Source organism: Vipera berus (genome assembly GCF_964194415.1).
Source record: "Vipera berus genome assembly, chromosome: 1".
Classification (NCBI taxonomy): Eukaryota; Metazoa; Chordata; class Lepidosauria; order Squamata; family Viperidae; genus Vipera; species Vipera berus.
Genome location: NC_138202.1, coordinates 100,784,649 through 100,800,266, shown reverse-complemented (window position 1 = coordinate 100,800,266; position 15,618 = coordinate 100,784,649). Strand labels below are relative to the sequence as shown.

The 15,618-nt window shown below is 36.1% G+C and overlaps 1 protein-coding gene across 4 annotated transcripts in view; it reads right to left on the bottom strand.

Annotated features, from left to right (window-relative positions):
- DENND5A (DENN domain containing 5A) overlaps nucleotides 1–15,618 on the bottom strand; it is a 72,192-nt gene that overhangs the window by 39,956 nt on the left and 16,618 nt on the right. For all 4 annotated transcript variants that reach the window (XR_014025078.1, XM_081317382.1, XM_081317383.1 and 1 more), the window contains exons 2-8: nucleotides 14,673–14,744; nucleotides 14,038–14,147; nucleotides 11,155–11,815; nucleotides 5,357–5,544; nucleotides 4,191–4,511; nucleotides 2,149–2,364; nucleotides 408–642 (exon numbers count right to left, since the gene is read on the bottom strand). Coding sequence is in view for 3 of the 4 variants with exons in the window: in XM_081317382.1 (XP_081173508.1) it covers nucleotides 408–642; nucleotides 2,149–2,364; nucleotides 4,191–4,511; nucleotides 5,357–5,544; nucleotides 11,155–11,815; nucleotides 14,038–14,147; nucleotides 14,673–14,744 (1,803 nt within the window). In the remaining variant the exon portion in view is untranslated. The remainder of the gene's footprint in view (nucleotides 1–407; nucleotides 643–2,148; nucleotides 2,365–4,190; nucleotides 4,512–5,356; nucleotides 5,545–11,154; nucleotides 11,816–14,037; nucleotides 14,148–14,672; nucleotides 14,745–15,618) is intronic.

Sequence of the window (15,618 nt, the reverse complement as noted above, 5' to 3'; positions counted from 1 at the left end):
GCCAGCAACCAGTCCGCACAAACAAGCAAAGCCCCATCCGCAAGATGCAGGCAGCACACAAAACCACACAGTCTCCAGCACGGAAAAATCTATCTCCACGGAACTGGTCCCTGGTGCCCAAAAGGTTGGGGACCTCTGCTCTAGGAGAATGACTAGAAAGACATAATAAATTATATAGGTGTGAATTATTTTTAGGTACATTTTCTTTTGTTAGCTCATGTTTTTAATTTGTATTATTTTTTGTTGTCTAATCTCTTCATGTCTTTCTTACTCTAACATTTTAAAATGCTGCATCTTGTAACTGTATTTTAAATACACATGAGTGAGTAGTAGCTAAATTTTATTAGTATATCGTGTCCTTTGCCTCTTACATTTATTTAAATAGAATTAAAATTTGCAGTTCTTACCAGCTTCATCAATAGTAGTGCATTTTTGATACATAGATGTGCGCAAAGTTGGTGTTCGAACATTTAACAATCTAATTTTATCGACTCTAAAGTCAAACACTCTCAAGATAGGATCTTTATCATCCCCATCGTGACACATAATCTTGTTGTCAATAAAAGAAGCAAACATCTGCGTCTCCAAAAATCTTGAGAGGAAAGGCAAATAAGGTTCAGGTTGATCAGACAAGAAGGATGCCTAATAAAGTGAAAGAATGGGTCTTTATTTTTCCTTAAATTGTAATTGCTTTTTTTAAATGACATGAATGCTTTCATTTATCTGAAGTTATTTTCTATTTCATCATAGTCTATTACAATACATTTTGAAAAACACAAAAAGATAAAGATTCTATATTTTTCCTGATTACACATATTTCCCACTCGTATAATTGTATAAATCTAAGGAAAAATTGAATGTATACAAAGGAAGTGACAATCATAAACATTTGGAAACAACTATAGGATTCAATTAATGTACTTGATCAGTTTTTAATCAATAGAAATTATAACAATACATCTGCACTTTTCTCTCTATTTTGCTGGAAGAATTCCTGTACCAGGAAAAGCTGCTGCAAATGAAATCAGATCTTTAGTTCTTTAGTCAGTAGCAGTGACTCTCAAAGATTTCAAACATGAATCTTATCTACATCCCTGTTCAGAAGATATTCAATCAGTAAGTGGAAGCATCTCTTCCTTTAAAATGTTGTGACATTTCAGATAATTGCATCAACAATATACAAAGAAGAAGGGAATTAATATTAGAAGAAAAATACTTTAAAGCCATCATGTTCTCATATAAGCCTTCCGGATGTGGCCAAGACGATTAATACAGCAAATATATTACAACAGATATAGCCATTAAATAAGTATATTTTTCTCCAATCTTAATAATGTATCTACTATCATAAGTAGTATCAGAAACAAACAAAACTCCTTAACTGACTTACAATTTGTAGACATATATTGTGATTTATCTGAACATTCACCATTCTTATTGTTGATAAGGCATATCTGTTAGGCATATGGTGATAGCCTACATAGTTGGGTTGAAAATATATTAACCATGATGTTGTGATTTTAAGATGTTAATTGGCCAATGGGTGTGTAAGTGTTCTCATGGCCATAAGAGGAAACTAGGAACGTAGCTTCTCTCTCTCTGAATTCACTGCTCTCTACTATTATTGTTTATGCTCTGTTTTGCTGTACTGTTGGTTTACTACTGTGATAAACCTGTACAACTGTGTATTGACCTCTGGACCGGTGAGAAGATATTGTATTTTGGATTACTCCTTGGACTGTTGCTATTGTGTATGACCTGGACTGTTTATTTTTGACTGTGCATTTTTGTTCTTACACCACCTCAAAAGTAAACTACTTTTTGCTTTTACAACTCAGTGTACTCTTGTGGTTACTGTGTGACTCTTACTGCTCTCAGTACCCTTCCTTGTCTGTGCAACTCTTTGGTAGCACAAGGAGACCTCTGCACAACAAATCCTTAACAATATCCATTCACAATTTATCACATGGATCTTACAGAAATTAAATTATTGATGTTGCTGTCAAATTTTTTTAAAAATAATCTTTCTATGCCTCATGTCAGGTCTCCTATTTCCATTTTTACAAGCTATAGTATAGGCATTTGCTTGTATAAACTTGCATAAATTCTCTTCTTCCTCATTTTAAGAATTTCTATTGTCATACTCACTTTATCAAAGTTCTGCATCTGTTCTCTATTAGTAAACCACGACTCTTTGTCCTGACTGGGCTGAATAACAAATACTTCATAATCTGCAAACATCTGAGTGAAACGATTTGCAAAAACTTCCCGTATTTGAATGTTGAGCTGGTAAATCTTTAATTCTTCTTCGTCACACTGCATTTTCAAATCCTTCTTGCTACTCATCTCTTCTCGAAGTTCAACCTTTAAGGAAAGAAATGTTCATACAGTAGTGGTTTAGCCTTACTATCTTGAAGAATCAAAATGTATAAGTGCTATTTAAATTGAAATGTCAAAAGTGCACCATTGTTTTATTGGCAGGCAAAATATAAAGTAACTGCATCTATATACAGTAGATTAGCACTGTATATTCTTGATTAAAAATAGAGTCCAGGGGAAATTGTCTTTAGAACTTTTTAGATCCTCATACTCATATTCCTGCTAGAAGGAGGAAAGAAAAATGTGTCTATGTTTAAGTATGTGAGAATATGTGAAAGAGGTTAGTTGATATCAGGGACCACATATTACAGGCAAGTAATTGATTCAAATTTTTGTCCTGGCCTTGCCCCTTTCTTTAAATTTTCCTGATAGGTGATCCAAGTATGTAAATTGTGGCATTTAGATGATGACATGACATGTGCATTGCTGTCTGCCCTCATTATTTTTTATCCATAGATATCCCCACAAATATAAAAGTAAGTTATACTGTATGGAGGAAAATCTCCAAGATAAGTTTCAGCTGGAGTTGGGAACATTAGACTAACAAAATGGATAAACTAGTACAGACTTCTCTAAAAAAAAAAAGTCTGATTTCTTTTCCTTTGGGGGGAGAGGAGGGATCATCTTAAATTTTAAATTGTCTTTTTCTATTAAAATGTTTTTACCTTCCATACTTCTTTTTTAAAAAAAGATTCGGTGACACTTTTTTCCTGATTTAATCAGATTTTATTTGTCTTTAAAAAAAAGAAAATTAAAAAAGTCAAATTTGCCATATTTAGTAGCCAATTTTGAAACATTATTCCACATAAACCTAATCTAACAGAAGAGAATGCAAGGCTATTTACAGTATAAAAGGTAAAGGTTCCCCCGCACATGCGTGCTAGTCGTTTCCAACTCTAGGGGCTGGTGCTCATCTCTGTTTCAAAGCCGAAGAGCCAGCGCTTGTCCAAGGACGTCTCTGTGGTCATGTGGCCGGCATGACTAGACGCCAAAGGCGCACGGAACGCTGTTACCTTCCCACCAGAGTGGTCCCTATTTTTCTACTTGCATTTTTACGTGCTTTCAAACTGCTAGGTTGGCAGAAGCTGGGACGAGTAACAGGCGCTCACTCTGTTGCGCGGCACTTGGGATTCGACCCGCCAAATTGCCGACCTTCTGATCAACAAGCTCAGCGTCCTAACCCACTGAGCCACTGCGTCCCTCCATTTATAGTATACATTATCAATTATACCAGATTATTTAGTACCAAAATGTGTTATTACAAATATTAAACAGGTTGTCTTTATTCCTTAATAGGATAATGAATAAATAAAAGGGAGAAATTGTCATATCAGAAAAGCACCCTTTTTTGTGTCAACATCTAAGAATTGGCTAGCTGGTACCTAACCACAGATAAATTAAAACAAAAATTAGGAGGAAAACACTGAAAGCTCGGTGGGAACATGCTTGCCAAATTAATGAAACAATCTCATTCTTAGCTTTCTAGGTAGCAAGTTTTAAGTTTAGCAGAAAGTATATAGATGGACTGAGAATAAAACTACTTAGCCAGGAGTGTCCAAGGGGGGCGGGGGAGGGTTTGTAAAAAAAAAAAAGCAAGGCAGCATTTGCAGCAGGGTGATGAAAGCCTTACAGATATGCGATGTCAACACATATACAACTTAAGGGATGGATTGATCGATTTAAAACATTCATATGGCCACCAAGGATTTTGCTGTTAGCAGCAACAGCAGTTCAAGATAAAATTTCCAAACAATCCTATATTAATCATGCATTACTGTCACAGAACTAACGTTAACTATTATGCAATTTACCTTTTCTAGACTAACCCCTGTTCTTTTAACAAGTGCTTGCAGTCTTGCTAGGGTTTCATTTTCTTTCAGTAGTTCATAAGAATTCATAGTTGGTCCTCCAATGTTACCATTTCTCTTATCAGAGACTATGTCACAGGTCCTGAGACTTTTCATCATCTTGGAGGCACTTTCATTACAATGTAGGTTTCCCTCAGGCGGAATCCCAAAAGCCATAAGTACTTCAGAGACTTCCTGAATGAATTCAAGTTTATTTGGAAATTGAGGCAAGTCTTCTGGCAACTCGACATAATGGTTGTCTATATCCACAAAACACAAATTTGCCTAAAAATTAAAATGGGAACAGAGACAAGAGTAATCATAAGCAGAGGCTAAACATTTAGGAACACTCTATATGAAAAACACACACTCTGTATTTATTTAGTGAAAGACATGGAAATTTATTAACAAAAATAATACAAAACAACACAACCCTTTTTTGCTTATGCCCCCCAAGCCTCTTTTACCTCTGTGACTAGCCTCATAGTTGCTGTTAATAGATTATAATTATCTATATCTAGAAATATGGCCCGCATTGAGGACCACTGATCTAACGGATCACAGGTATTCCATACTCAATATAAAAATAGATATGTCCCTTGTTGCAAAAATAGTTAAGTATTCCCAGTTCACCCTCTCCACAGTGATTTCCAATCACATAATGGCAGCAATATATTGTCTGGCTGATTTTTCTCTCCATCTATTTAGAGCAGGGGTGTCACACTCACAACATCACATGGCGTGTTGCGATGTATCGTGACTTTTTTGTCATTGCCGGCAATGGGGTGTGCACGGTTTTGCTATGATGCATTTGGCCCGCGGGCCGGCAGTTTGACACCCCTGACTTAGAGCAACAGAAAGCAGAAGAAATTTTAATTCCTCCTCATATATTGATTAGCCATAACCTAATCATAGGAGTGGTTGCCCTACTAAGCAAATAATGAGGCTTTGAAAAGGTTGAGGAAAGGATGAGTGATGATTCTGGTTACCATGCATTTCCTCCTTTAATAAGCTATCACTCTTCTTCTAAGGGTTCATATGCACATCAAGAACAGATCTGAAATGAATTCAGCATTCTTTTTTGTAACTTTGATAAGCAGTGAAATTAAGCTTGATAAATTTTTTCTCACCTCTTGAGGGAGCTCCAGTTTAGACCGGTCATCAAGCCCATTAGAGTGTAATCCCATTAAGTATGGGACAGGAGCGTCTAGAAAATGTAGGAGAGAGGCCGGAAGGATAGGAACATAGACATGCTGCCACTGGAATGGAAACATCAGTGCTGTGATTGTCTCTGCAACAGTCATCAGTCTCTGGTAATCTAAAAAAGCAGAACAATTGAAAACAATCCCTTGAAAAATTTGATTGGCACAAACATAGATCCTTTATTCACTGACTACTAAGGAACAAACAGATTGAATGAAAATGCAAAAGAGATACATTGAACTGTTTTTATAAAAACACTAAATATTAAAATTGTTAAGAGTAGGGACTAAATATGAAATAAAATATGTATTTTATATGTCTATGCACTATATATATATATACACACACATATGTATATATGTATATGTGTATAATATACATATTATTATACTCCAAATTATAAATAATAAAATATTTATTTTTCTTTCAAACACTGCATAGAATGAAGGATGCCATTTTATATTAACTTGCATTGCATGGAGACAGATTACCTTTTATTTCTCTTAACCCCTATTGTATTGCAAGTATACCAGCAAGGATAAAGGTTCTGTCATATCCACAGAATCCCCTATGAGGCATTATAATTTCAGTGGATTAAATGATACCCTGGGTTTTTTTAATACTACATGAAATAGTGTTTCACTTACAATATTCATAAAACCTATTCATAATGTCACTGTAAAAAATCTTAAGAACATCCTTTGTTTTAATCTACATAATCACCATCATCACTACTATAGGCTAAGCCAAAGATGTGTTTTATCTCAGCACTCAGAAATGTGATCTGTCCCGATGCATATATATCACAGGTCCTAATGACATTATTTGACTTAACATACATAGAAGTATGATCTTGGGGGAGGAAACAATTATATTTCCTGTTGCTACCCAGCAGAATACGATTGAAATCTATATTATCACTCTACTGGTGAAACGATTTCATTGGCTTGGATCCTGTATGACCTGGGGGAAAGAATCTGATGGCTGGGAATCATGCTTGGAGCAGCTAAACCTCTGTTAAGCACTATAAAAGAGCAGAATATTGTTGAGACAAATTTTTTTTAAAAAGAAACCATTCCTTCACCCAGCCTAACAATTATTTCTCAGAACTGCTAGAAAGCTGTATACTGTGGTCTAAGCTGAGAGGGAAGTAGGTGATTAAAAACAATCCCAATTCAGAGATGTGAAACTGTGAATACAATTAATATTTACATTTAGGTCAAATGTAGATTTGAGAGCTTACATGTAATTAATGCAAAAACACATCAGGAATTGGCATTCACAACTGCAGTATTGCAGGTATGGAATATATGTGACAGCTGAGGCTCCTCTTTTCTCCCACACTACTGCCACTGAATACTTTAATAATGTACATGTACCTTGCTGATATATTGAATATTGCTGCTACATTTGTCATTAAGCATTCTCTGGATAATAATTTAGAATAAATATAGCCATAGCACATTCACTGACAAACACTGGTCGTGATGCAACTCCTGCCCCAGAAATATTATGCTCAATTTTTAAGGTATATTTAGAATATGTAGAAGGAGAAATCTGAAAAGGGATAAAATCACATCCACTGATTTCATGGAGTTGGGCCAATATTTTTAGCTGCTTCCCCCCTGTATCACCAGGCTCCTGAAAGAATAAAGAAGCAAATGCTGACATCTATTTCTGCTAACAGCTGAATCTGAGCATCAACTGGGAGGCGCCAAATGCTCTAGTCATTTCACAAAGTTACAAGGCAGAAAGTGACAAGTGAAAAAAGAGTGGGGGGGATAGAAATCAGTTAAATAAGGCCATGATTACTCTGCTGGTCTGTAAGATATTTCAGATCTGATTAACAGTCCTGGTTAATACAAATCCTGGCTTAGTAAATGAATAAATGCAATTAATAGATATGTATCAGTAACTGAAAAGCTTGACCCAAATGATAGATTCACTCATCTACCCAAGCCTAATGGATTAAGATTGGGATGTTTCTGAATAGGAATGGGAATGCATTATTATTGTACATTTGTGCATTGTTACTGTATCTGAGCAAAATGGTCTTAGGGTCTTTTTATTTGACTTTGATCTTTCTAGCTATCACACTATTGACAAACGTACAATAAATTAAAAATAATTTCTTGGATTCTGTAATTGTTTTGCATACAGCTGAGGTGTCCAGAAAGATCAGCTATACTGATACTGAGAGAAGATCAGAAAAATCATGCCTTATCACATTTTGTTTAATTGATTATGTCCTGCTACGTTGGCTCTTAGCTACTGCATAGATTTTCTTTATTATGCTTTATCAGACCAAATGACTATTTGGCTAGTTCTGTTTCTATAGCAACTAACCATAAACCACATAATACATCATGATTTCAATTTCAATTTCAGTTGCTATATATTACAATTATTGGAGGGGGGGGAGAGAGCAGGGAGCTTCTTATTTATTTATAACATTTATATGATTGTCCATCTCACAAAAAGTGACCCTGGGTGATGTACAACAAGGGTCCCCAATCCCCGGGGCACGGGAACCAGGCTGTGCAAGTGGCGGGCGAGTGGCATGCATGTACAGCTCTATTTGTGTGAGCAGTGAGTGCTTCCCTTTGGGCACAAAGCTCCAGTTGTGTGAGCAGCGGGTGCTCATGCATGAAACTCCATGGAATTGCATGCGCTGATGTGTGCACAACCATCTCCTTCCCCCCACTGATCTGCCACGCTGGAAAGTTTGGGGACTGCTGGTTTACAACAATCAATTAAAATAATAAATACATAAAACAAACATTATTAAAGGTATAAAGCAGTCAGCATTAAAAAATAAAATCACAAGGCACAGGAGAGAGTGAATCAGCCACTGTGATGCAGCCATCGTAAGATTTCACCAGAAGTTTTTTAATTTCCCAGTCTAAGACCGGAAAAGTAGGACAGGGAAAGTCATCCAAATCCCATGCCTAAGTAAGGAGTAGAATCTGTGTTTCCCCATTCCAAGACCAGCACTTCAATCAGTATCCCTCCTTCTTTCATTCCTCCCTCCCTCCTCCATCATTCCTGCCATAATATGCTGAGTTAAGAATGCAAATGACCAACTGTCTGCAAGGAATATACATCTTGCCATTCCCCACCATCCAGTCAGAGCTGAAGAAGCTTCTTGGATGAGAAGCCAAATGTCTTCAAAGAAAAACAAGGTAGTCCAATTGCCTCCTGAAAAAGCACCTGGTTGACTGAGAATCTCCATAGACATTTGCCAAGTTAACAGTTAAGCACAATAATTTTATATAATATGTATGAGATGTAGCTATGTTCCTAACATAGTACATAGAAACAACTATTTTAAGTTATAGCAGCAAGTCTCTAAGCCCACATATAAGTTACATTCAACATGTTACCCGAATCAACATTTAACCAAATCAAGCTCTACTGAATTAAACCTATTCTCTAGGTTCATACAACCTACTAAACTGCAAACTAGACAATCAGATTTTTTTACTATATGAAGCTAGTGATGTCTCTGATGTAATAGTCTCGACATCACTTTTAAGGACATGTTTATGGATAATAATGGAAATCATTAGCCATAACTTTCATCTTAGATGTTTTTTCAGCTTCCCAGCCAAGCTATAGCCCTAGTATTGCCTGGGGATCTCCTAGGTGTTGCTGGTGGCTGAGGCTTTGATAAAGCAGTACAACATTATAACAACAGCCAAATATTATCTGAAGACATCTGCACAGAAGTTACCAATTGCGCAATATGTCTGAACAGTATATATTTGGTAAAAATACTTTTTCATTACAGAATCTAGCAAGATGAACACATTATTATGCAAATATTTGCTGAGAAAACTAGTTGCGTGCATTTAAATTATGGCTGTATTGATTCGGTAGACTTTCTTGTTTTATTTTATTTTTCTGCTTCAGCATAAAGCAGGGCAAAGGATTAAAGTCATATCTTGTGTCTTTGAAGCTTTATGGGATTATTTTAGATATTCGTGGAAAAAAGCTTTTTCCCTTTCAAAAGATTTTAAAACAAGTGAAGCATGATAAAATGTACATATTCTAAGTAGGTACTTAAGAGTCAAGTTCAAGTCTTCATTCTGTGTTTGGTAAAAAAAAGGCAAAAAATTAAAACTACCAATTACACTTTCTCATTTGGGACCACTCATTTACTAGAAGTCAATAAAACAAAACTAAGAAATAGAAAAAACACATACACAACCTTCAAAAAACTTTGGAAAGGCTTCAGAATCTCATAATATCTAAGTATGCACATGGGGCAAAAGAATAACATTTCCATGAGGACTGGTGTCAAAATGAGGAACCTCTCCAAATATTTTTGCACATCCCACACAGTGGTGGGATTCAAATATGTGAACAACCAATTCTCTGTGTGGATTTCCAGAAATCCATTCTGGGCCTGGGCAACAAAAAATTAGCTACTGGTTCTGCTGAACTGGTGCGAACTGGCTGAATCCCACCACTGATCCCACCTATTTATTAGTTCGATGTTTGGCCATCAATATTGCATCTACCTGAAAGAAACACTCTCACTTACTTTACTTACCGAAATCTTTACTATAATACAAAAGAAGAGAAGTACACTGCTAATGATGAACCAGTTTGGTATAGTGGTTAAGATACTGGCCTAGAAACCAGGAGACTGAATTCTAAGCCTACCTTTGATACGAAAGTCAGCTGAATGACTTTAAGCTAGCCACTCTTTCTTAGCTCCCTACCTCTCAGCCAGTAGGAGGATTACCATGGGTATGTTTGCTACTTGAGTTATATATTGAAAAGATGAAGTATAAATATAATACAAATAACCACCAAATATCTGCAAAAATGCCATTTGCTTACAAGCAAGAACTGGTGGGACTACAAAATGGACAAAGTGAACTAAATGAAGAAACTAAAGTACCCAGGGACTTTAGAACTCGAACAGACAAGCATCTGTCACAAAGCACCCCAGACTTAACAATTGTCAATAATAAAGATTAAAAAGTCAGGATAGTGGATGCTGTAGAACCTGGAGACAGCAGAAGAGAAGAGCAAGAACTGGAGTGAATAAAAAAAAATACAAAAACCTGCAAATGGAAGACTGTCTGCAGCAAAAGAAAGCAAAGGTAGTACCAATAATAATAGGCATCTAGAATGTAATCCCAAAACATCTGTAGCACGAACATAATTGGCATAGACAAAATCATCATCAGTCAGTTGCAAAAGGAGCATTACTTGGAACCACTTACATCCTATGACAATACAGAACACCATCAAACGTCTGCCTATCCCAAGTACTTGGGAAGAACTCAAAAGCTGAATAAAATTGCCAAATCCAGTCTAAACATCTGACTAGACCACAGGTCTGCAACCCGCGGCTCCGGAGCCGCATGCGGCTCTTTCAGCCGTCTCCTGCGGCTCCCAGTCCTCTGCCATGTGCAGTCCCCCCCCAAAAAAAGTGGGACTAAAAAAGTTCAACCAATCAATTCAAGTATGCAGGGTAGGTGCACATCTCGCCTTGGCTCCACTCTTCAGTCAAACCCTGTTCTGCGCATGCGCGCATGTATGCGCACGTGCACACATTTTTTTTGCGGCTCCCAGTTTTTCCTTTTGTGAGGGAACCAGTTCCAAGTGGCTCTTTCACTGTTTCAAATTGCTGACCCCTGGACTAGACAATAATAATAATGTAGTATTTTGAACTTGCCCATCATTTGCCATTTAAAACAGCTATACTCACGTTGTGAATAAAGAAGTATCTGAAATTCCAAAAGAGCACAGGTGAAAAGTTGAAGCATATTCTCCACTCCAAGTAATTCAAAAACATCTTTGACCGGAAAATCAAATAATGGCAATTCATTTGTGCTTGGCCTCTGGCAGATTATAGGTCCATAAACTCCTGAAAACTTTAGAGATCTTCCTGCTGGAGGGAGAGGAACTTCATACAGAATGTTGTAGATAAAGCTTTCCAAAGGTAATGGTGGTGGCTGAGGTGACGTTACAGCTTGATGGAGTTGTTCAAGCACTTTCCTACATGCCTTCATGAAAGACATTGGAGTGATCAGACAAATACACTTAGAGACATAGAGCGTGTCTCTACTAATGTCGTACGAGTTAAATCGCTGTAGTTTGGATACAGAGGTACCATTACAGTCCTCTATACTGCTAAGGTTATCTTTATCATTGGTAGATGGAGCATGAAGAATATCATATTCTGCATTGTGCATGAGATATAATGTCTGCATTGCACTACAGATTTGTTTACTGGTAACCTCCTCATAAAATGTTAGAGAAAATCCAAATGTCCGTGAGCCATCTTCACGTGTAATGATGAATGAATGAAACTGAGGTTCTCTGGCATCAGCTTGTGTCTTGAAAGACAGACCCTTAGGCATACATAGCTGGGCAAGAGAGAAAGGAAAGTTGGAGAAAAAAATTATACATCACTTATTTGAATACATTTTTCACTCTCAGTACAATATTAATATTGATTTGAATCTTATGTTTTTTTCTATGATTCATAGTCATGGAAGAAAGCTTTTCTATCTCCACATTCCCATTTGCAGTCTCCTGACACCACCCCCACCACACTCAAATGTATTAGCCAAACCTTTCAAAATGCTGTGAGATACAGTGGCAAGAGGACTAAAGATACTGAAGAGGTTGTAAAACCACACCCAATATATTTCAAATAAACAAAGGAGCAACTCAGGTTCAAAGCCATTAGATTTCACTGCGCAATGCTCTGCATTCAATTCAGAAGAGGTGCTTTGGAACATACAAGGGAACAAATGCTACACTACATTAGGATTGTGTTTCTTCAATGAGAGATGGCTGATTTAATGAATTGTAGACAAATAGTGCATTCATATTCCCATGAATAACCTCTTTTGATGAAATCTATAGCCTTATATATTCCTTAAAATGTCAAACAGTGGAAATAAGATCTTGAATCAAAATCATTCCAATTGTTTTAAAAAAAAAGCCTCCAACCCTTGTTCTTCTTGAAATAGAGAGGCAGATTTGTGGTCAACATATTTATTAGTGTTATTTAATTTCCCACATATTAGAAAAGGGGTGTCAAACTGCTGGCCCGTGGGCCAGATGCATCATCCAGAAGCCACACCGGCAATGGCAAAACCATTCCGATATGTTGCGCGACGTCACGTGACATCATGAGTTTGATATGCCCGTATTAGAACAAGTGGATTTAACTGTATAGGTACTCTGAAAATTCCTATTTGGAATTTTATTCACATTAATGTCTTCACCTCCCCCAAATTTACAAATATTAATTTTAAGGTTTTTTTTTAATTCACTATTTTTTCCTGTGCAAATAAAATAAACCTCAACTTTTAAAACATTGGTAAAAATATCAAAATGCTATCTTAGCTATAACACTAAAAAAACACTCTAAAAACTGTAATACTTTCACCACAAATTAAAAATAAACATGTCAAATATGCTACACAGACATGCACCCAGACAAAAATCTATCTCATTCATATATAAGGGACTGAGTTCTTGACCCTGAAATGGATACGTACTGCAGGATCCTAACCCATTATCATCAATAGCTAACCTCTATAGCTGTGCCCTAAAGCAGTTTTCTATAATTTAAACAGGTAAGAAGAAAAACCTCTAAAACAGATCATGGGGAAATGATAGAGTTGGGACTAGACGATAAGATTTTGAAGACTTTATCTACACGCCACTTTGCATTTCTAAATGGATGCCTTTTCTCCTTTCTCTTGTCATTTGGGAGACAGATCTTTATTTCGTTTCACTTTATTTTATGGGAAAGTGTTCATTCTTAAGTTTTTATTTAATAAATAATTATTTTATTTTATTAAAACTTCTTGAAAAGCAGATGGAATTTAACATTTAATTTAAAATAAATAACAACATCTTAAATATACCCAGGAATTTCTAGTCTACTCTAATTCTTGGGAAACCCAAAGGGATGAAAAAAGAAATGCTGGAAATCTATCTGCAATCTAGAGGATACATGTTCTGTACTTCAGTTGCAGTTTGTTTAAGTACTGGTTAAGTGGATGTGGTAGGTACAGTAGGTACTTTGAAGTTTATGTTCAACAGCAGATTGGCCATCGTATGCTTCTTACTGCATATATATTTATGTTGGTGAAGCAGAATCCAGAAAATAATACAGAGGTGCACACAATTCTGAAAAATATAGTGAATGTTTAATATCTTTTTTTTTCTTGAAATTCACTTCCCATCATTCCAGAATTTCTGTGTAAATTCATCTCTATTCTTATTGGACTCTCTAATAGAGACATGTCACTCGCGACATCGCACGACATAGCAGAGCTTTTTTCCCATCGCCGGCAATGGGGTGGGCACGGTTTCCTTGTGACGTATCTAGTCTGCAGGCCGGCAGTTTGACACCCCTGCTCTAATACAACAGTATTTTAAACAGCTTTCTGGTTGAAAGACCAGTTACAGCTCTATTAAGATCCTGGTGCTTCAATATGACTTGCAGGTGAAAAAAAACCTAAGACCTGATTTATATAACTAAATATGCCCTTGGAAGAAAATTTACTTTATACCACACTTTATTGGTTCAAGAGCAAAAATGAGACGTAAAATATAAATTACTAACCATTCCTACGGCATCTTGATCAAAAGGATTCCATTCTACATTTTCTGGATAACGAGCCAGAACTTTGGACTTGAATGTTCGTCTTAATGGAGTTTGCTCAAAATTTTCACCTGAAAAATTGAAAAAGAAGTGATCAATCACAATATTTTCACTCAAACTTTATTAATGTAGATGCTAGAAAGAACATAATTAGGAAGTAAAGAAATATTTGAATTTAGTCCTTTTAATAGAAGCAGGAAATACAAAGTAGTGATTAGCAAGAAAGAGGAAGCAGAATGAAATTACAGTACTGATAGTGCCTTGCATATAATTAACTAGTTATGCTTTTCCTTACATAAGTGCAACACAAAGTATTTCATTTATTTTAAATATTTATTTGTCCTTTAAAACCAATTCCCATTTTAAAATTAGTTAGGAAAAGCACACATAGGTAAAAGATGCAAAACTTAAATAAAAAGTTTAAATATACATAGCATCAATTTTAGTTTTATTTGGTTTTATAAGTCTGGAATCCATCATCTGTTATAAAACAATTCTGTGAAGGAAAGTCTAGAAGGCACAGATGGTCAAGGGACAGAAATACTAGAAAAGAAATATGAACCAGAGTTTTGATTATTTTTCCTCCTGTTTTTTACCTTCTGCTGAACTTGAAATGAAACGGCCACCACCATCTTGGGCTTTAGAGGCCTGTATATACTGGCATAATGCTATATAACAAATAAAAAGAACACTGTGTTATAATTTAATAGTGTCAATACTTAATATATCTACAAATCTATTTCTTAAAAAATCTTCACAAATAATCACTATTTGCTAAGTGTAATTCCATTGTATTTTCTCTATGTATGATGCATATGTTTAGATAAAGTAATGTCTAAAAGAAATAATTAATAGAATTCACAGAATGTTGTGAACTACTGTGAATTCTACAAAAGAAACAGCTGCATTCTTAACAGCAAACTATATAACAGAAATACCCACTTTAAATATAGAGTATTGACCTTAGAAGATCATTAACTATAAAATGCATTCTAGGTCAGGTGTGGGCAACCTATTGCTCTTTTTGCTGAGTTTCATCTCTCTGCAATCATGGCTAGTGTGTATCGGGAGCTATAGCTCACTGAAAATTAAAGACCAAAAGTAGGCCACCTTTTCTCATAAAGAAAAACTCATTCATTCCCCCAGCTATAATTAATTGGTTACTAAATAGGAATGTACTCCTCTGAAATGTATCTTTCTGTTGCAATCAATGTAATTTCATATATAACGGGAAAGGAAAGCTATATGTGTGTGTGCCTTTAAGTCAGTGTTGACTCCTGGCAAGTGCCTGAACAATCCCTCTAGTTTTTATAGAGAGCCAGTTTGGTGTTGTGGTTAAGGTACCAAGTTAGAAATTGGGAGACTGTGAGTTCTAGTCTTGCCTGAGGGACAAAGTCAGCTGGGTGGCTTTGGGCCAATTACTCACTCTCTCACTCTTACGAAGAAGGCAATAGCAAACCACATCTGAAAAACTTTGCAATTTAAAGGCCACAAGTAGACCACTCTTGATCTAGGTCAGGGGTGTCAAACTCGCAATGTCAC